General features: G+C 44.2%; 3 protein-coding genes and 1 long non-coding RNA gene across 8 annotated transcripts in view; 2 read left to right on the forward strand and 2 right to left on the reverse strand.

Moving 5' to 3' along the window:
* Positions 1-856: 856 nt before the first annotated feature.
* Positions 857-9725, reverse strand: LOC130692323 (regulator of G-protein signaling 12-like). The gene is made up of 15 exons (XM_057515407.2): positions 8938-9725; positions 8649-8850; positions 8164-8363; positions 7730-8094; positions 7283-7440; positions 6536-7131; positions 6064-6370; positions 5324-5551; positions 4988-5218; positions 4638-4919; positions 3943-4557; positions 3546-3885; positions 3234-3484; positions 2815-3177; positions 857-2758 (listed from the first exon to the last, which is right to left on the reverse strand). The coding sequence occupies exons 1-15, from the start codon at positions 9363-9365 to the stop codon at positions 2363-2365; spliced, it is 4962 nt and encodes a 1653-aa protein (XP_057371390.1). The 5' UTR covers positions 9366-9725; the 3' UTR covers positions 857-2362.
* On the forward strand, positions 1443-2180 carry LOC130692372 (uncharacterized). Its single transcript, XM_057515480.1, has 2 exons — positions 1443-1644; positions 1825-2180. The coding sequence occupies exons 1-2, from the start codon at positions 1443-1445 to the stop codon at positions 2178-2180; spliced, it is 558 nt and encodes a 185-aa protein (XP_057371463.1).
* A 111-nt stretch (positions 9726-9836) lies between the features above and the next one.
* Positions 9837-13852, reverse strand: LOC132088025 (uncharacterized). The gene is made up of 7 exons (XR_009421089.1): positions 13389-13852; positions 12050-12521; positions 11810-11980; positions 11669-11745; positions 10543-10903; positions 10349-10441; positions 9837-10257 (listed from the first exon to the last, which is right to left on the reverse strand). It is a non-coding gene; the product is annotated as an uncharacterized LOC132088025 (long non-coding RNA).
* A 2295-nt stretch (positions 13853-16147) lies between these two features.
* LOC130692327 (actin-binding LIM protein 2-like) overlaps positions 16148-20127 on the forward strand; it is a 48028-nt gene continuing 44048 nt past the window's right edge. For 2 of the 5 annotated variants that reach the window (XM_059495492.1, XM_057515413.2), the window contains exons 1-11: positions 16151-16635; positions 16982-17261; positions 17994-18175; positions 18279-18405; positions 18538-18631; positions 18724-18813; positions 18877-19026; positions 19182-19259; positions 19424-19619; positions 19679-19844; positions 19903-20116. In XM_059495492.1, coding sequence (XP_059351475.1) covers positions 16176-16635; positions 16982-17261; positions 17994-18175; positions 18279-18405; positions 18538-18631; positions 18724-18813; positions 18877-19026; positions 19182-19259; positions 19424-19619; positions 19679-19844; positions 19903-20116 — 2037 coding nt within the window. In that variant the 5' untranslated portion in view covers positions 16151-16175. Of the gene's footprint in view, positions 16636-16815; positions 16840-16981; positions 17262-17993; positions 18176-18278; positions 18406-18537; positions 18632-18723; positions 18814-18876; positions 19027-19181; positions 19260-19423; positions 19620-19678; positions 19845-19902; positions 20117-20127 lie in introns of those variants that run through there. The other 3 variants (XM_059495494.1, XM_059495496.1, XM_057515414.2) reach the window with 3 other exon arrangements.

Raw genomic sequence — 20127 nt, forward strand, 5'->3', positions numbered from 1 at the left:
GAGCATGGAGGGCTTGGAAATTGGAGGTGGCGGGATTTAAACCCGGTACTACAGAATATAAAGCGAGGGTGATAACCATTGTGCCAGGACCGCACATCACAACCAAATTTAGCTTTGGATGTCACTCATTGAATGAGGTAGCTTATGTACATAATAAGTGAGTGAAGTATGGCGCTGTAGCATTGTTCGCGGCTGCCATACTGATTTCACGGGTTCAAACCTCGAAGAATTATTTGATTATATATAATACTTTGAGTTTGGATAATTGAAGTCTGTATCGCCAGATTGTGCTAGTCTGATCCGTCTTTGTTTTGAAATTTGTAGGTGGACGAGGTGGCAGGATAGTAGAATCCGCCCTGCTGGTAATATTTCAAAAATTCAATGTGCATAGCAATCCCATAATGTTACGTCAACCTCCCTCTGGCGATTATGCAAAACTTACAAATATCTGTGTAGTGAATGCTTTCCATTATGACAAGTGGGTATAAGATGACGACCAGTAGATCAACCAGTGCACATGCTTGCCTCAGTATGGTTCACAGTTTAATGTGCCATCTACAAGGAGAGGAAAGCGAGTTTCTCAAAGTGTGTCATTGAGAGCCTTGTCAAAAAGTAAAAGGTACAATTGTTTCATTAGAGTGTCTTTACAATGTGCAATCAAATCTTCTGCTTTAAACGATTAGTTGGTTAAGAAGAAGCAGTACCGGTATGCGTTACCATAGCGACTGTTGATGTCAACAAATAGGGCGTACTTTGTTTTTGAACGAACAATGGGAATCCGTAACTCGATCTTGCTGAAAGATGACGTTTGCGTTGGAATTGGGAAGCTTGCTGTTTATCACGGGTGAGACACAAATTAAAGTACACAACTGAATATTTGTTGTAATGTATCCATCGACTGACGATTGTTTGGAAAATTTACACATACGCACAGGAAAGAGAGCACCGGCAGTCATGTTGCAGTAGTACACCTTGACGCCGTCGAGTTGATGGTTTTGGACAAGAGGGGAAACGTCCAAAAACAACACGTGTTGGACATTAACGAACTGATAGTTGATAAACCCGATGATATACAAGTTCGAAAGTTTGAAAAACAAACATTGAAGAAGTCATAGTTGAGACAAAAGACGGTCGTGTACAATCGAATACTTTTCTTTGGCAGGTATTGTGGTGCGACGAGGAGCCAACACTCGCAATCGCTCACACCAATCATCTACTGCGAGTTATCTTCGACTGCTCGACTAAAACGTGGAAAGCGGATATAAACAGGACGCTCGATGAGGAGGGATGGATCACCTCACTGGCCTCGATCAAAGGGTATATATACACAGGTAAGAGGGACAATTCAGGTGAACGACGACGAATTTTACAAACAACCCAAACCGTATTTGTTTCTTACTACAGGGAGCAACGAAGGTCTTTGGGAAATAGGCAGTCAAGACATGCCATCTCAAACCCAACTCGGTAAATTCCCAACCACGGTCATTTGTGTTTCCACAGAATACCTGGTGGCAGGAGACGAACAAGGAGGTATCGTCCTCTTTCAAGGTGAACCTGGCTGTTGGTCACACTCTCAACGTATTCAGGAGAAATCGTCAAACTGCTGCACCAGCATGTTAATCCTCGAAGCCAGAGGAGAGCACGGTAACTAATGGCCGATAGTCACGGGTTAGTACGGTGAAAATGGTACACATAAAATCAACGAACAGAATAAAAAAAATTTTATCGTAAAAAAAAAGAGGAATGGGAAAGGAAAGTTTTTTTTTTTTTTTCAATTTGGCTTGGAACAATATTGACCATTGTTAAAATTTCGTATCTTTTCAGTTTTGATCGCAGCTTTCAACACGGGATTCATCCGTGCCTACTTGCTGCCAACGATGGAATGCCTATCCGAGGTTGCAGCTCACATTCGCTGGATAACTCAGATTCTTCCGGTCAGAGGCGGTTTCATCTCGGCAGCAGAGGACGGTTTCTTACATCTCTGGATTCTAGGGAAAAGCAACGATCCCAGCTGGGATATGCGCTATATGAACAGCTTTGAAATGAAGGACTGCATGATCACAGGGGCGGCTCCTTTCATAGACAGGGGAGTGTTGGTGACGGCCTATGATCGACCTCAACTCTTCTGGCTAACGCTGGTCGGACGTCCAGAAGAAGACGAATCGTTGGAGGCTCTATAATTTCTAAATGCTTTACAGGGTAAACTAATTCCCACTTGGGATGGAGTCGTCACTCGATGGGCCGCAATACACGCTTAACGAATCAAGAAATAATATGGCACACTTAATCATTTTCCAACGCAAAAAAAAATAAATGTAAAAAAAAGGGAAGAATTCGTTAACGTCAAAACCTTTCGGTACTGTTAAACGAAACTGACATTCACTCTGGAAGAGGTGTTGATATTACGACTGGGAGGCCGTGGAGGTGGCATGGGTTTCGGTATGGGAGCTTTGAACGGTTCGTTGATCTTGGTTTTGCCCGGTTTAGGCGGTAGAGGTGGAGGCGGCGCTGGGCTGGCGGCGGTCAGGGGGTCGTCCAAGTCGAGCAGCTCGAGAGCAGGAGGCGTGGGAAGTGGCGGCCGACTGCTAAGAGGCTGCTGCTGCTGCTGCTGCGACGAGGGGACGTTGTTCCTCGGTCGGCTGTGCTGTTGCAGTTGCTGTTTTTGATCATCCGTCTCGCGGCCCTGGTAACAGCGCCAGTCCACGTCTAAATCGAGAAGCAAGTCATCCCAGTTTGAATTGGAATTCGACTTGGCAACCTGCAGAGAATCTAAACATCAGCGCTTGGGTTATGACAGCATCCGAACACACGTACCTGCTGACTTGCGTTTTGCTTAGCGCGGTCTTTTTGTTCGATTGCCGCAATACGTGCGGCGACGTTTGCCACGTTTTGTTTAGCCGCTGCTACAGTGATTTTGGCATGCGATGGTTGATTTGGCTTAAGATCAATGGTACCACTCGCAGAAGATCCGAAATACATTTCCGCCTCTTCATGGGTGGGCATTAATCCATCAGCAGAAAAACTCTTGTCCAAGATTTGAGCAGCAATGGCGGCAAAATCCGGTGAGGCGCAAGAGCCGCTCATGCCGGAGCCACTGGAGCGGGGCTCAGAGACAACCTCACGCCTCGAAAAGAGAGGTTCGGATGCACGACCATCAAGCGGAAATTCATACGATTCCTTGAAGATAAAAAGAATTAATTTTCGCTCAGAAACCACCTCCATTATTAACAAACCTGGTATACTCTTCTGGGTCTGCATCCAATCGGTTCAGAAGCTCTCCCGTCAAGCGGGAGTTCGTGCGATTCTGGATAGTCGTCATTGGAACACCGACCAGGCAATTTCAGAAAGTCTGGCAGTTCATAGTTAATTTCCGTCCCTCTTTGGTCCTCAAGTCTGCATCTTTGCGCCCGTTTCAACCTCTCATAGAGAGCTTCATTTTCCAGACGCGTGAGTGGGTTTCGTTGCGTGTTTGGCTTCCTCGATCCTGCGCACATGAAAAAAGATATTACAACGCTGATTCGATTTCGGGAAAGTGATTAATTTACCAAATGGAGCTCGAGGTGGAGGCATTAAATGCGTGGCTGAACTGGATTTTGGTAGATCGTGCAGCGAAAGTCGTTTATTGGCAGCCGAAATATTGGGATTCTGTATCGTTCCTTCACTTTTCGTTGGTGCCATAGTCTGTTTCTTTCCCGAAACTGTCCTATTCCGTTCGGCTTGAAGAGAATTTCTTCGATTCAACCCTTTTCGACCAAGCAAACTCCCACTATTCTTCACTGGAAGGTCCTCTGGTTCATCACACTGTTCGGCTTGCTCTTGAGCTTGGCCCGAACCATCGCGGTCTATTTCACCGACATCTTCGGGGGCATCATCTCGGTTCATCACCTAAACAAACGAGATTTAAAAACCATGAAATCCATCGCAATACAATTAGCAATTCACCTTCAAATGGCAACCGTCCAATGAGGCTAACAATGTCTTTGTTTGGACAACATCGCCCGTAGCCGATTTGACGATAATCGAGTGCTCAATCTTGAGTCCGTACTTTAAGAGAATCGGCTTAACCACTTCGCCTAGCTGCCTCCTGGGCTGACCACGGATCATCAGCGATTTGCCCGACTGGAGCAGTAGGAGATGGAAGACGACTCGGGGTTCCAGACGGATTTCCATGCCACCCACTGCAGACGCGTCCCTTTCCAGCTCGATCGGTGTAGAATGATGGCTGTCAAAGAGTTCGAAGGCATTAAAGCGCAAACCCCGACGCTCCAGAAGTTTGCTGAGAAGTTGCTGGACACTTTGACCAGGACGGGCGGCAATAACTGCAGAGGACATATCGGGAAGGAGAACTTTGACCAGAGGCACTGTGCTTGCAGTACTCTGAATGTGGAACGCCCTGTCACTGAATTCAGATGCCACCGAGTCTTTAGACGCTGCTCTTTTAATCAGCTGGTCTTCATCATCCGTCGCATTTTCCTTTTCCTTATCAGGGCCACTACTGGTACTACCTTGTCGATTTTTTTTCTTGGCCGTCTTTCTGTAATCAGATTCGCCACGGTCCTGCATTTCAATTTTTCGAAAAATACAGTAAATTAGACAATCCTATATAAGATGTTTTTGTTTTTTTTCAAAGTGCAAACCTTGGATTTAGACCGGTCTTTCTTGGGCCAAGGTAATAAGGACCGACGTCGACGTTCACCAGCATCACTGCCACTCTTTTTCAATGCCAAATTGCGAGTACTATCACTATCACCATCTCCGAAATCATAGTCAACATTCAAATCAGGATCATTGAGCGTTAATGCCGCTATGGGCGGCTGCTCGTTGTGTTGTAGAGCTTGAACACATTCGCGATAGATCGGTGAGCGTAGGAACCGTGGATAACAATCGTATTTCATCAAATTGAACACTTGTTTTTGAGCCTTGTAAACCAAAGAAGAAAAATATTTAACATAATCGATAGAAGGAAAAAAAAAAAGAAAAACTATACCTGATCGAATAATTCCGGGCTAGGTTGACAAAGGTTGTCTTCTGCCTTTTGTCTTGCCTGGGAGTCTACATTAACAGGTTCAGAGGCTGCTGGGCCAAGGTGACGTTCGAAAATCTTTTGGGCTTCATACGAGGCTGTTGTTGTATCCTCCGTTGGGAAAAGTCGATGGAACCGTTCGCAAGCGGCCCAAAAATAAATATTTTCGTGGCTAAACTCCTTCTTTAGAAAACCCTGTGTACGGCGAGCGAAGCGAAGCGCGTGTTCAGGTCAAAAACGTCACAATGAGCGATCGTTTCAAATCACGAAGGAAAAAGGTAAGAAAAAAAAGGTACTCACAGCGAAGGCCCGTAGACCCAGGGGGTCCTCTAGGAGTTTCTCGAAGCCTTGCGTCCAAACGTGTTGTTGAGGTTGTGAAGGAGGAGGCTGATCGGTCTGAATGGGTTTCTCGAGCGTGCCAGTCAGTATGGGCTCGTTGATGTTACTAGCTGTTGAAGCATTGGCCGCTACGGTCGGCCCAGGTCTTACATCTTGGCCGCACCGTTGATCTGAAGCCGGGTGTTGTACCTTGGGAAGATCGAAAACTCGAGCTATTCTCATGATCGACTCGCACTCACGAGAGCAAACAATCGCACTGCGGGTGGCGGTGACGGTGATGAAACGAGACGAAGGCAAAAAGATAGAGCGTGCCGTATCGGAATTCATTGGAAAAAAACTAAAATCTCTAAGGAATGGGGTAACTTCACGCCCAACGGCGACCGCATCCGCGTTTGAGCAGCGGTCGCCACCCAAAAAAGGGGAAATGGCTTTTTCTTCACTCACATAAAGAAATCAGAGCGCCATCTATTTCGCACTCGAAAATTCATTGGGGTCGGTTGTGTAACGCCCAGCATCCCTTTGTCATCCACTCTAGCCTTAACGATACTCTTCCTCATTAGACACAGTTAAACAACTTTGCTTCGAATTCCTATTAAAGTTTTAACTCTCGTTTCTTTTTCCTTTCCGCCTTTTTTGTTCTAGCTCTCTAATCAATCAAAAAGTTTCTCTTACTTTACAAAAAAAAAAAAATCATATTTTACCTCGCTCTCTTCTTCTTCTTCACTATCATCGTCTTCGTAATCCAGTCTTTTGGCTAGCAGGTTCTGTCGCGGTGGGGATCCTGACTGGCCGGCTAAGCTGTGCCAGCCCACTACGGGATCAAAGGGAGTACTATCGTCCCAATCGATCTTGTCTAAACCGTTGTCAGATCCCAGCTGTTGGGGATGGTGATGATGGGGGTGCTGATGATGGGGTGGATCACCGGGCATACGTGCTTGTTGCTGGCAGCTCTTACTTAAGTCGTCCAGGCTACGAGCACGACTGCGCTCCGACGGCGTTCGAGCAGGTCTGCGAAGACGCCAAGAACAAAAAAAAAATACACGAAATAAAATAAAGCAAAATAGATGAAATAAAACAGTTCAAAGGTCGCGAACCCGGTTGAGACCCCTTTGACTTGATTACTAGCAATTTCAACTAATCAACCGAAGTTGCCAAGTGCAATGGAGTTATTACCTGTTGGCGGGGTGCGGTAGGCCGCCGGGTCGGCCTTTGAAGACTTGGGGGCTGAGTTTCTCCTCCAGTGTCATCGTGGCACGAACGCTCAGCGAAGGGTTGACGTGTTGGTGCGTCCCCGTGTTGCGGTTCAGCAACAGCATGGCCGGCTGCGGTTGTTGTTGTTGTTGTTGCTGCTGCTGGTTCAGGTAACGCTGCATCGAACTCCTTAACCGAGCGGCATGTTCAACTTCGCCGGGACTTTTAATTGCCATTAGGGGATCAGGCATGGCTCGAACTGTTAGCCGGTCCAAATTGCCATTGAGCGGAAGTGAAATGGGTTGGTAATGCATCATCAGCTGATCTTGCTGGTGGCGTAGTTGCAGCTGGACGTCCCGGTCGCTGTTTTTCCCATCATCTCGGTCCCGGAAGATGCCCGAATCGCTATTGCTGCTACTGCTGCTGCTGTGGCTGCTCAAATTATGTTGTTGTTGCTGTTGTTGGAGACGTTGTTGTTGCTGCTGCTGTTGTTGTTGTAGCAAAGGATTGGCCCAGCCCATCAATCCGATAGCGTTATTTCCATGGCATCCAGATGAAGCGCACAAAGAAAGTACAGCCTAGTAAAAAAACATTATTATAATCGCTAGTTCAAACGAGGCTCTCTCATTGGCTATAAAAGAAGAGGATGGTTTAATTGGCATGATCAAATGGTAATTCTCCCAGGTGTGAGAAAAGTGAGGACAAAAAAAAAACATGTATGTATCTAACCTGCAGTATCGGCTCGGCCGTGGGAGGGAACTCCAGACATCGTCCATCACCTCCGGCGGCTGGTGTGCATTGGAAGCGGAACGCGTGGGCTCGGGCCGCGTGCCCTTCGTGGGCCACCAAGCGGGAATCTACCATGAAAACGTGGCACGACGTGAAGCCTACACCAAAAAGGCGGAAGAAAAAAGAAAACGAAAGAAAAGGCGAGAGAGAGAGAGAAAATGAAAAGTCATGAGAGAACGTTGTTGGTTTCTTACGGCATAGTTAACAAAAACGTAATGGATGAACGGAAAAAAGAAATGAGAAAATGAAAGACGGCGATCATTACTGTATACTACGAGTGTCTATCGCCAAAAAAAAAACGCCGCCAAAGAGACACATCGTCATTACGAATTTGTAACCTTTAAACTTTTCATTTCGTTTATGTGGTGGAGGGTTTCATAGACTTACCAGCGGCTGAGTTCTTACGATGGGCGTTGAGCATTTTCTCTTCGTGATCTGAAGTGGATTGATCGTCTTCTTCGTCGTCGTCGTCCGAGTCGTGGGAGGCGGATGTAACGAGTCCAAAGAAACGGGCGTCGTCGGCGTAAGCTCCGCAAAAAACGACACGTCGTGCAGGAAACCGTGCCAAATTGGCTCCAGCCGGGCTGGTCAGAGTGATCTTTCCCGACGAAGAACTGCTATTATTATTAGAGGCTATAGCTCCACCTCCGGCGGCACCGACGACCACTCCAGCACCTGGTCGGGGTCCCCACACGCGGAGCAGCACCAACGTGTGAACCTTCTTTTCCACTCGGAGCCGACGCACGCAGCTCCTGCACGACAATCAAGACGACACTGGGTTAGAGAAGCGAATGGGTCAAGTGTCACCGACGCGATCTCACCTGATTGCCGCCAGTCGAGCCGCCGCGCTGTTATTGCTGTTGGAATGGCTGCCGGAGGCGCTCAGACCACCTCCACTCACGCCGCTACTGGGAGACGACTGACTGCTAGAGTCTTCCGGCATTTCAATCGTCCCCAAGTAGCCTACAACTGAACGGTACATTAGCTGACCGGTGCTGTTTGTGGCCACTCCATTATTCGGCTGATGTTAAAAATCGGAATTTTAAATTGGAACATACCAGAAGGGAAAAAGATAAACAAAAGAAATAAAATATTTGAATAAAATATATGCTGAACAAAATCTAAAAGGTTACGATAGTAAATTGTTTCGCCGTAACGCGTCCGACAGGGATTCCGACACTTATGTGTTACAAGACAAAGTCAACATATGATGGATGGACTTCGTTAGCCAAAACAAGGAATGATTGAAAGAGATCGTGGAATTTTTCCTTTTTTTTATGATTTCTTTTCTCCCATATTATCTTACTTTGTTCATTCTAGAATGAAGATTTGGCGAAGACAAGAGGTTGCCTATATGTTCTTGGCTACTGTCGCTTGAGTTTCGACGACGCCGATTTTTAGTTCCGGAAGAGTAATTTGGCATTGGCGGGACGGGCATCATTCGGCTATGTAAATCTCGGACGGCTCTTTCGTTTCGGGTAGGAGGAGTTGCTCCTTTTCTTTTCATTCTTGGATATGATGAAGCAAAAAAAATTCAAATCAGTAAACAAACCTTACAATGGCACAAAATGAAGAGTAATTCCAAGCTGTTTTACCGATTTGCATGTCTGGTCCTGGGCAGCCTAATTTTAGATGAAACCCTCATCTTTGGATCTGATTCCTCATCTGAAGAAGAATATCCCTTCGCTGTAGCTGGGATACCTGATTCAGCCAGATGCAGTCTCAGCATCCCCATGCAGGAACCAACAAGCCTAACCACTTCATCGTGAGGAGCCCTACTCACATCACATCCGTTGACAGCCAGCAAGCAGTCCCCTGCGTGCAACCCAGCCCTGTCTGCTGAGCTGTTGGGCACAACACAACTCAAAATGCATGGCGCTTGACCAGATATTGTGAATCCAAAGCCCTGCTGTCCCCTCGTGAGCTTGGCCACTTTGTAGGCCGGTGATGCCTGCAGATGTGAAGTCACAGGAGGTGAAAAAGGCCTGGCACGGGCCTTCTTCTGCCGTCTCGAAGCGTGCATTGTGATGAGCCGTGTGCAAAAAAAACATTCGGGGTCACTTCATTCCGTCACAACACACATTGTCTGCCACAAGCCTTGATGCTTTTTTACCACTCACAACCAACAAGTTGGCGGTTCACCAAACAGAAATGAATCAATTTCACTAAGCGGGATCGACGTTCATCACGCACTAGTGAATCCGTGTGGTGAAGATGGTTCGGTCATTTGTTGTCTAATGGGGGAAAGAAGACGCAGAGAAAAATTCTTCTTTCACTAACGGTCTAACGGTGGTTGTTGGACTGGATGTCGGGGGTATGGGTAGCCCGGGGCTTTTTAAATTTCACTATACGAAGACATCTAGCGAATAAAAATACAAACTTTAAAATGTCGGAGATGTCGTGAATAAATTCTTCTTCACGCCATCTATGAACTACTCGGTTCCCTAAATAAATTTATATCAGAAACGGGAAACGGTGACGGATGTGAGATCGCAGTAATGTAATAAACAAAAAATACAATACAAACCATGACAAAATGATGATGTGACATCCTGGGGTCATACAACAGCTTTGTTTGCACAGTTCATCAAACTTTGACGGAATTCGATGTTTACTGGTTGGCTGATTGAAATATTCGTCGATCATCGAGTTAGATTGTGGCATTCATAAAGCACTCGATTGATCATAAAACTGCAGATCGACAAAAACCCTAGTTAAGCGAAGTATAGCGGCTTTCCATGGTATTTAACACAAACAAAAGTACGGGGGTTGTATAGCGTTAGACAACTGTTGATTCCGCCACCAGTTCCGCAGACCGTGAAAATCCTCAGAACACGCCCGCGTCTACACGCGGAATTTTCATTTCTCGTCAAGCGAATCAATTTTCTAATTTGCCTTCCTGCTTCATGGCGTTGCTGTGAAAATTGACCAAACAGGGTGTACCGTTTTTTACTGCTATTAAATTCAACAGATCCATCAGAATATTTTAAGCATTGTCATATTTACATTGGTCGTTATCGCGTGTCGTTGTCGTCTACAAACACGAGTTTGTAATACAGCAACGAGAAACTGTCGCCACTTTATGGCCTTTCACGAGTTCTGAAAAAAAAAAAAAATAATAATAATTTAAAAAAAAAAAAAATTAACTCGTTGAAAGGATCATTATACTTCGCCTGTAGCCAAGTAATTTTGCACTATACTTTTCTGCATTTCGTGACGAGGACATCGTACCCAACCGACCGTGAATCCGGATGTCTTGAGGGCGATATAAAAAAAAATACAACCAAGACACAGGGAGTAAGAATTTAACATACCCCTTAAATTAAATTACACTCAAGGCCATTTAACTTGTTGCAATAAAAAACGTGAACCAAACACGTCTCTTTTTTCTTACCTTTTTCTTTTGGCTGGTTTATTACTATTCCAACGCTGCAAAAAAAAAAAAATTGAGCCACACGCTGTGTGGCACATCCTTCACGCGTGTGACCGGTACTCGGTTGGATATTTATTTGTATACTTTCTCCCTTGTCCTTGTTTAGTTATACCGCTATGCCCTCTCGTCTAAAATAGAAAAAAAAACAAACAAATTTATTCAAACACTTGAAATCACTATTCCAAATGCATAGTGCCAATTGTAATTCCAGCCATCCTCGCCATTCGTCAATAATATAAGGAGTCACGCTCGGCAAGGCATTATTCCGTGGGGCATACACCTTTTTCAAATGTTGCTGTCCATACAACATGCTCTTGTCGAGTGTGTGTCACGGCCATACAAGCGCGTTCCCATCGTTTCCTTTCTGACATACGGGTTTGCGTTTTAGAACGCATGCAGCGCTAACATTTTAAGCCATAGCTACAGTGTAAACCGTCCATTCTTACCCAGTGTCGTAACCGAATAAGGATAACAAAACGGCTACCTGATCGAGACCGGGGCAAACTAGTTTTTTCCTTAAGTAAAATTCCTATATCGTCTTTCTTGCTTTTATAAACAATAAACGGGAAAAAAGGGAGATTTTTGATTCTTAATATTCTTGGCCGTAAACATAGCAGCCTATCCTAATACAAAAAGGGAATACAATACTGTACGTATAAAGCATCGGCCCGTTAAAGACAACGGTCACATTGATATTCAAAAGCGGTATTCAAACCAGTTTAAGGTAACGTTATCTTTTTCTCACGAAAGCTAGAAGTAAGACGAAACGCAATAAATTTAGCAATACTATCAAGCTAATGTTAATATTATACTGGTATCTATATATACTACCGTTGGAAAGGCAAACGCAAATTCTCACGCAGCTGCTGATTTAATTACTGGAAGTAGTTTACCTGTTCGTATGACCAGATGACCAAAGGAGAGGGTGTATGTTACTCGTTTGTAGGTAAAATCTCTCATAACGGGATAACTATATCGTGAAAATAGAGACGGTTATGTCACGGGCCAACGCATATCGTTACAATTTGGCTTACCACTAATCGTGACCATTGAATCGAACCCTGTAACCCCATTGTCCATTGTTTCCCAATAATGGTAAATGGCTTTACATCGTGAAACCGCATTTGATTGCATTCCTGGATTTCTCGAAAATGTTTGATGTGGCAGTCTAGCGTACAAGGCTCCAACTCCGATCAATACTGATTCTGCATAAATTTAAAATGGAAATGAGTAAAATGCGGTTTTTTTCAAACGCAGAATTCATTTGCAATTACGCGAAAACAAAGTGTGAGTGTTGAATTATTCCAGCCAAGTCCGCAGAAAGAAACTGAATATTTTCGGTTAGCCAGAAATAGAATAATTCTGGCTATCATCACTATTTCTCGCGTCTCGCTATTGCCCTTTTCTTTTTTCTTACAAAAAAAATTTTCACAAGTCACCATTTCCGCTTGGAACACAAAAAGAGGAGCTTCCTCATTTACAGCCCAACGCGTTTCTTCGATGATGTTAAATCTTTTTTTTTTTCTTCCTGTTTTTACTCGGTTATCTTGCATACACACAGACGCGTGCGTTAACATATCAGATGGCGTTCATTCTGGAGCGCGCGTGCCGACGACTGCCTCACCCTACTGTCGGGGCTATAAATAAGCTTAAATAGGGCAGATACCCCGACCATTTGATGAGGTCATGAGACGGTCCGAGATCACTTTTCTCGCCCACAGATGTGTCCTTTTCGTCTAGGCCTCCCTGAAAATTGAAAAACAAAAATACGTCATTTTAAATATTCACAAGATAAGTAATCGCATTGGCTCAATTTTTTATTAATGAGTCTTTAATTAAGATGTAAACATGAGTCGTTCTGAAAATGAGATTGTACTAGAAGAATAACTGAACACGAACTTTGTCATATGATTTAACTACCTTCCAGGTTAAATGTAGTGCATTAATCAGCATTTTAGCTACAGGAATTTGTCAGCTCGTGTTTTGGTTAGTCCCTCGATAGGAATAATTTTTATGGTTTCAGTCGGTGCCACTGGAATTTTTGAGGAAAAATGGCGGAATGAAAGTCAGGTATTATGACGTCATATCGTGAATATGCGTTGCTGATAAAAGGTTCCTTTAACCGACTTCCGTGCATAGCAAAAAAAGGAACATTAAAACCACATTCTCTTTTCCTTGGAAGTGCTTTTTTTTTTAAGCCCAAAGCGAAAGGCCTTTCTTTTTTCTCTCTCTCTCTCTCTCTTTTACTATTGTTCCCAAACGAGTTGCCTTGAAACGAACATGGCTAAACAATAATATTTTCAAACCTACAATGTGATGGCGTGTGCATAGATCACATCTGCCATCGGCGAAGGCCATTACAACGATGTTGTTCTACTGCTCTCCTTTCCTCCTTATTATTCTTTCGTCGACTCTCGTCAATGGGCAACGTAGTCCACATTTGAATAATGGATACTGTGTTGCAACAATGTTTACTTTTAACCAATGTTTTAATCCATCAATAAACCGGATACAGGAGAAATCCACAGACAGAAGAGAAATGACGGGTGAATGACACATCCGGCTGTGCCGCAATCGACGTCATTTATTGGGGATTGTGGACTGGACTCATACCTATATTTATACGTTGGGATTTTTTTTTTCTCGTTCTTTCTGGCCAGGCAAGGAATTCCACGTGTTCTTTTTCCATTAGTTGGCGACAACAATTCTATTTTGGCCTGGTAACAGCACAAAAAGAACAATTACAACCCAGTTCCGTTCCCAAAGTCCTTCAAATTCCGACAAAGGGTTACACACATGTACACCACGTTTTTTTCGAACTAATTTGTTTTCACCACATTTTTTTGTTTGATCTGCCGATCATCCGGAAAGTCAATAAAGCACACACAACAAAAAGTGTTTTCATTAGTAACAGGATGATTGGATTACCGGTTTTACGGTTCCACGGTTTTTAATCACCGAAAGAAACTTGGACAAATAAGATTAACAACATGCTTCTGTTTTCCTCGTTTCAGATGAAAATCTGCCTTCGACAATGAATCGATTTCAAACTAGTCGATCATTAAGATATAATGCAGAAGGCTGCGTTGTCGCTTGTAAACAATTCGGTTTTGGATGTCTGCTAGAATTTATGATGAAATAAACGAAAAAAAAACAATTGCTGAGAAAAATAAACTGTTTTCTCCATTCAACTAGAAAAATGTGCTTTAAAAAAGTGAGGAAGGAATATCTTCCGTTGAAAGATTTTCGTTTGCCGACGGGAAATAATAAAAAAAATGCAGGAACAATCGATATACCTAGTATAAATTGCGGTTACCGTGGGAACCGCCGTTTCCTTTTATTTTTCCTTTTCCTTTTTGTACGTACTTAATTTCACAAGGCTTACTTTTAATGCCTCGAAGATTTCATGGCAAGGAAGTTTTCAAGCTATTTTGCAAAACGCTGATAAATTACCGTTTGGCCAGGAAAAGTAAACGGCAGACAAAGTAAAAGGATTTTGACGAGAGACAGAAAAAAAGAGAGTCTGAGTGACTGACACGCAAGCGATGGTGCCATGTTGAAACAAATGAAGAGCTGGGAGCGCTGGCTGCGACCCCTATTCTCTCCCTTCTCTTCTGCGAGTCGGTTCAGTTTTCATAGTCCCAGTGCCATTTTCACACAAGACGACACAGACGGCCGAACCCAGTTCACTAAGGGCGTTCCCGGTTCAGTGCTGCTGCGTTCTCCCATCGTCTGGATCTGTTTCTGTTTCGACCCATTCACTTGACGTCCACTCGGCCCGATCGCCTTACACAACTGCGGTCGACAAATTGCAATTAAAGCGTCGCCTTGAGGTGAAAACAACCCATCTAACCGCGATCCGTTCGTTCTACTACACTCGTACAAACGCCATCGAAAAACTTCTCTGTGGTGTGGTGTGTATGTGTGTCTGTATAGAGTGTGTGTGTGTGTGCCTATCCGTCTGGTGCCAGTGTGGGAGAAAAACACTCACATCCGACTTATTTCGGCCGTTTGCTGCTTCCTTTACTTTTATCACAACAACACAACGACCATGGGTGAGTTATTTTCTGGAATGCTTCGTTTCTTTCTTTTTATATCCACATAATAAGGAAACGAGTCCAACCTTGAAACGAAATGACGACGAATATAGCCAAAAGAAGCACCGAGAAACGAGAGAAGGCACAAAAAAAAAGGCAAAAGTAGAAGAAGATGGAGGATAGAAACGTAAATCAGAGCCCAACCAAAAAACCACAGCGTGTGTGCCGTAACTTCTCCTCCCTAAAACTTCTTTTTTTTTCATCAACAACTGTATAATTAATAATCTTTTTATCCATAGACTATCGTATTCATTTCTAATTGATCCCGACGGTAATAGCACTTTGGGAAATCGTCGTCACGGTCGTGTCTTTTCGTATCGTGTTCTCACCGGTTCGTGTGCTTTTTCCCCACTTGGAGCGTGACGTCATGTACACAAGACGCCTTTTTTTCTTTCAAAATGCCTGAAAAATAGCTGTCTCTCATTTTCAAAGAGAGAGGTAACAATTCAGGCATTGAGTGACACGACCTTCCCCCTTTTCTTCCTGATTCTCAGTGAAAGGCGATATTTTAATATTCACAGGGATTATCTAACGACTGCCACTACTGTTGCCACATATGAGAGGGGGGAATAGGTGTGGTTGTAGTGGCGCCGACGAAAGATGGACATGGCTGGCGTCGCCGTCGTCGTACATAAAGTAAAAATGGTTCGCACACACACACACACAAGACATTCGAAATATGTGGACGCCGGAGGGACAGAAAAAGCCCCTTCCGGGCTTTTTTGATTCAGCAGCAGTAGAAGGGGGAGTTGCGTGTATGTGAGGGTGAAATGAAAAGAAGAAAGAAAAACGTTCGGTATAGCGTGGAAAGGCGTCGCGACGTTATAAAAGGAAGCGCCTTTGCACGCTCGGAAAAGTTTCTTGTCCAGTCGACTCTTTGCGTTCGACGGCGCTTCGCCAGCCTGCGTCTCCCCCTCCTTTATCGTGAGGAATCGACTCTCGATTGGGTAAAGAGAAATTTGACATTTGCGTGACAAAAATCTTTTTTTTTTTTCTAAAATTTTTTCGTTTTATTTTCAGAAAAAAAAATCAACCCCCATTTGGAATTTTGTTTTGAGTTTCAAAAAAAAGGAGGGCCTTTTTTTTTTATCTTGTGCGAGAGGGAGAAAAAAAAGTGCACTACTCCGGAGAATCTATTTTCTGCTTCTTCATCCCGTCCGCATTTTCCAAAGTTTTTTTTTTCTCCCTTGCGACGTCATTATTATTTAAGCAGTGCGGTGCCAGTGTGCTCATCTCCCCAATGGATTACTTTTGAAACGAAATTCATACATTAAAAAAAAAAAAAAAAAATCCTTGAAAAAAGATGGTGATCTTGTGGACCAATTTGGAAGGCGAGAAGGTCGAACCGAGCCCGACGTCCCAGAGGCCAATACCTGAACATGGCCGGAATAACAGTAATGGCCAATTGAGTTTGAAACGGCGTGTGCAGGTGGCATTGAAACCGTCGTTACCGTCTCTTTTCTTACCCCTCATCAAACCGAACGATGAGAGCAGCAACGGTCGTGCGGCTTCCGAAACGTACAGTCCCGGAGCAAATACCGATAGCGTCAGTTTGCCCAGCTCGTTGGATAGTTCACCCACATTGGCAGATGACGATCTGCTGCGATTGGTAGTTATCCGTTCGCGAGATTTGTCACCTGATTCAGGTGTTCTCATCCAATACGAACCGACTCCCTCGCCGTCCGTTCCGGTCAATCCAGTCAGGCCGACAACGTTACCCGCACAGCGGGCCAAACCACCAAAAACATTACCCATCATTTATGGTACTCAGAAATATTTTTTTGTTGTTCTCAACGGCGAAAAGAAAAGTCCCGCTTCTTCCTTTTTTTCCCGTTCAAAATATCGTTCAACTGGAACGATGTTGTTTTTGGCTAGAGAAATGTTTTAACTTTGTTATCAAATGTCATTTGTTTTTTCTTTTCGGGATTTATTAGCTTGCGAGGAGAAGCTGATCACCATCGAAATGGGTAACATCCGTCTGTAGATGAACATTGAGACTTTTAGTTCACATTTGAAATTCAAAATTCCCTCGAAAATGACATTGGTGTTTCCTATTCGGCCTATTTCCTTTTGCTAAAACTGTTCCATTTTTTTGAACAATCATTTTAGGTAAAACGCAGTGTCAGAGTTGCAAGAAGAAATGCTCCGGAGAGGTGCTGCGCGTCCAGGACAAGTACTTCCACATCAGCTGTTTCAAATGCCGCGTCTGCCAGAATTCTCTGGCCCAGGGCGGTTTCTTCTGCAAAGACGGCGACTACTACTGCACGCGAGATTACCAGGACCGTTTCGGCACCAAGTGCTCCCATTGCGGACTCTTCGTCGAGGGGGAAGTGGTCACCGCTCTGGGGAAGACGTACCACAGCAGCTGCTTCACTTGCGCCCGTTGCAGGTCATTGCCGTTTTTTTTTTTATTTTGGTGAAACCCACAAGAAATTATCCCGCGCGACTCGCTCGAATGCCATCGGGGTCTTTGACTGGAAGCAACACACTTTTTTATTTGCTCATATCTCGGTGTGTAGTATACGCGAACGTATTTCATCGTTTGTATAGTTACCACCTCTTGTGGTTTTCAGGCAACCACTTAAAAAGGAAGTGGTCAACTGTGCCGAATTGTTTTGTTTTTTTTGACCAGGTTGTAGTCGACACAACACAAAAATTGCCAACTGCTTTTTTCTGCTTTGCGTCATCTTTTATAAGGCGGTGTAATGCAACGGGCGGGAGAAATCGATCGACCGGCAAAAGGATTTCACGCAAAACGTATAGATATGTATTTGTGTGCGCTTGTTACAACCAAGCCACAAACCATTGTGACGGAACATGTGGCCCGATTGTTTTCAAAGCGTTCCCGGAAAATGGGATGAAACCTAGAAAATCAAGATTTTGTTATTGCGCATTTTTAATATGGTACAAAACAGAAATGAAATGGAATAGCACACAGTAGAGGCCATTAGATAAATTCAAGTGGGTTGCCTGCATCGGTTAGATAAAAAAGAAAAAGATTTTCATTTTGCTTTTTGATTTGAAAATCGTGCTGTCATCTCAAGGGTTTCTGACTGCTGGAACAGATGAGACTGATCATTTTCCAATGGCGCGTTATTGATTTTCGTTTCCATGTAAACAGGCAACCGTTTCCGTCCGGGGAACGGGTGACCTTTACGGGCAAAGAAGTTCTATGTCAGAAATGCGTCCAAATCCCCGTCATGACGGCAACGCCATCGCCGCCGATGAAACCGTCCCGCTCCAGTCCGGCGCCGAGCTCGCCCGTTTCGAACAGCGGAGTCAACACGTCATCGTCGACAACGCGTGAGTGTGAAAGCAATCAATAAATAATCAGGAGAAACAAAAAAAAAACAACAGAGGAATGTTGTTTACTAATCGAAAATTTCTCTTTTTTTTTCAATTTCAGAATGCACCGGCTGTCGGAAGGAGATCGTTGAAGGCCAGGCTCTGATTGCGTTGGACTCGCAGTGGCATGTCTGGTGTTTCAAGTGTGTAACTTGCAACGCCCTCTTGCACGGAGAGTACATGGGAAAGTAAGTTAACTATTTATCATCGTCAGCCACTTGGCTACCCCCCGTCTCTCTCTCTTTAGCAGACAAATAACGAAATTCATTTTGACGGACGTTGATTTCAAAAATGTGTTTTTTTTTTTTAATCACGTACAGGGATGGATTGCCGTACTGCGAGAAAGACTATCAGCGTCAGTTTGGCGTCAAGTGTGATCACTGCGAGCGCTTTATCGCCGGCAAAGTCCTTCAGGTAAAGACGTGACACACATTATGATAATCTGTCGGAAGGATGACACTTTGAACCTAACCGAATGATTTTTGTTTCAAAACTGAAAAAAAAAGGCCGGAGATAACCATCATTTTCATCCGACCTGTGCCCGTTGTTCAAAATGTGGCGACCCTTTCGGCGATGGCGAAGAAATGTTTCTTCAAGTAAGTGGATTTGCAAGACACGCAACATACGCACGTCATTCATTCGCAATGCCTTTGATGTAGGGCTCAGCTATTTGGCACCCGCGATGTGGCCCTGGCCCTGGCCAAAACACAAACGGAAACATCACATTGTATCTGAACGGCGCTAATCAAAACCAAGGACACGACGATAAAGACGACCGTTTCAGTTCGACAGCCGGAAGCGAATTTCAAGTACATTTCCCACCTTTCCCCACTCTTCCCAAAACATTTAACGCTTTTTGTTTTGTTTTAATCGTGAAATCCCAGCTACGTCTAACGATGTTGCCTCGATTGTTTCTCCGCGTTTTTCGTTTTTTTTTTTTCATTATTATTTTGTTTTCTTTTAGTTTTCCATGAGATCCAGGACCCCTAGTGTCAATGGTTCCGTTTGTCCCAGTCCCTCCTATGGTAGCATGCATAAAAAGGTTATTTCCCTACTCAGTTCCTCTCAGTTTTTCGTTTTACCAAGTCTAAACCAAAACATGTCAAAATGCTTATACGTCGCTATCTTTTCAAACACGCCATAATCAATTAACCATTCAATTTTTTTTTGGCAATTGTTTTTCCTCCTCGCTGTTATCATTTTTAGCTCTCTTCAGCGCGAACGTTAAGTCCTGGCCTGATCCTACGCGATTATGGCAAAAGGAGTCCTGCACCTCCAGAAGACATCACTCGTTTGTACACCTATAGTTATTTAACCGAAGAGCCTACCATGGGCTATTTAAGGAAACCAATCGATCCATACGATCGGCCACCAAAGTCGCCCCATTTCCACCGACCTCAGAGTACATTTCTTTACATTTGCTGATGGGGGAGTATTTTCATTTTCTTTTGCGTGTTACAGTTGGCGGTTTCAGCAATAAGAGAAGCAGCTTACCGTACAGGTTGAACCACAAACCTGGCATGAAAGCAATGCTGGACCAGATGGAAAGGGAGACACCCCGTCCCAAATCGCCACACATGAATAACGAAGAACCCATCGAGTTGGCTCATTATCCTAACGCTAACCGGTAAATATTTGATTACAATTTATTACGCATAAGATTAGTTTTATATCGTTTATTTCAGGCCACGACCCGGTGATCCACCTCGTATTGAGCGCGACGACTTTCCGGCACCGCCTTATCCTTACACGGATCCGGAACGACGTCGCCGCTGGTCTGAATCCTCTAAAAAGATATCAGTTTCAGACAGCAATGATTTTGACGATCGAAGCTACGAACATAGAGATGTCGTCGATGGTGAAACTGGCGAAGACACATCGGACGATCCTAAAGTGAAAGTAATTCATTT

The sequence above is a fragment of the Daphnia carinata genome, chromosome 1 (genome assembly GCF_022539665.2).
Source record: "Daphnia carinata strain CSIRO-1 chromosome 1, CSIRO_AGI_Dcar_HiC_V3, whole genome shotgun sequence".
Taxonomy (NCBI): Eukaryota; Metazoa; Arthropoda; class Branchiopoda; order Diplostraca; family Daphniidae; genus Daphnia; species Daphnia carinata.

Excerpts from the sequence above, each read along its gene's own strand:
- LOC130692372 (XM_057515480.1), top strand. The coding sequence starts at position 1,443 with ATGCCATCTCAAACCCAACTCGGTAAATTCCCAACCACGGTCATTTGT. Across the intron at positions 1,645-1,824 it reads CGAAGCCAGAGGAGAGCACG|TTTTGATCGCAGCTTTCAAC; the intron begins GTAACTAATGGC and ends GTATCTTTTCAG.
- LOC130692323 (XM_057515407.2), bottom strand. The coding sequence starts at position 9,365 with ATGCACGCTTCGAGACGGCAGAAGAAGGCCCGTGCCAGGCCTTTTTCA. Across the intron at positions 4,920-4,987 it reads GCCCGGAATTATTCGATCAG|GCTCAAAAACAAGTGTTCAA; the intron begins GTATAGTTTTTC and ends TTGGTTTACAAG. Across the intron at positions 3,886-3,942 it reads TGGACGGTTGCCATTTGAAG|GTGATGAACCGAGATGATGC; the intron begins GTGAATTGCTAA and ends TCGTTTGTTTAG.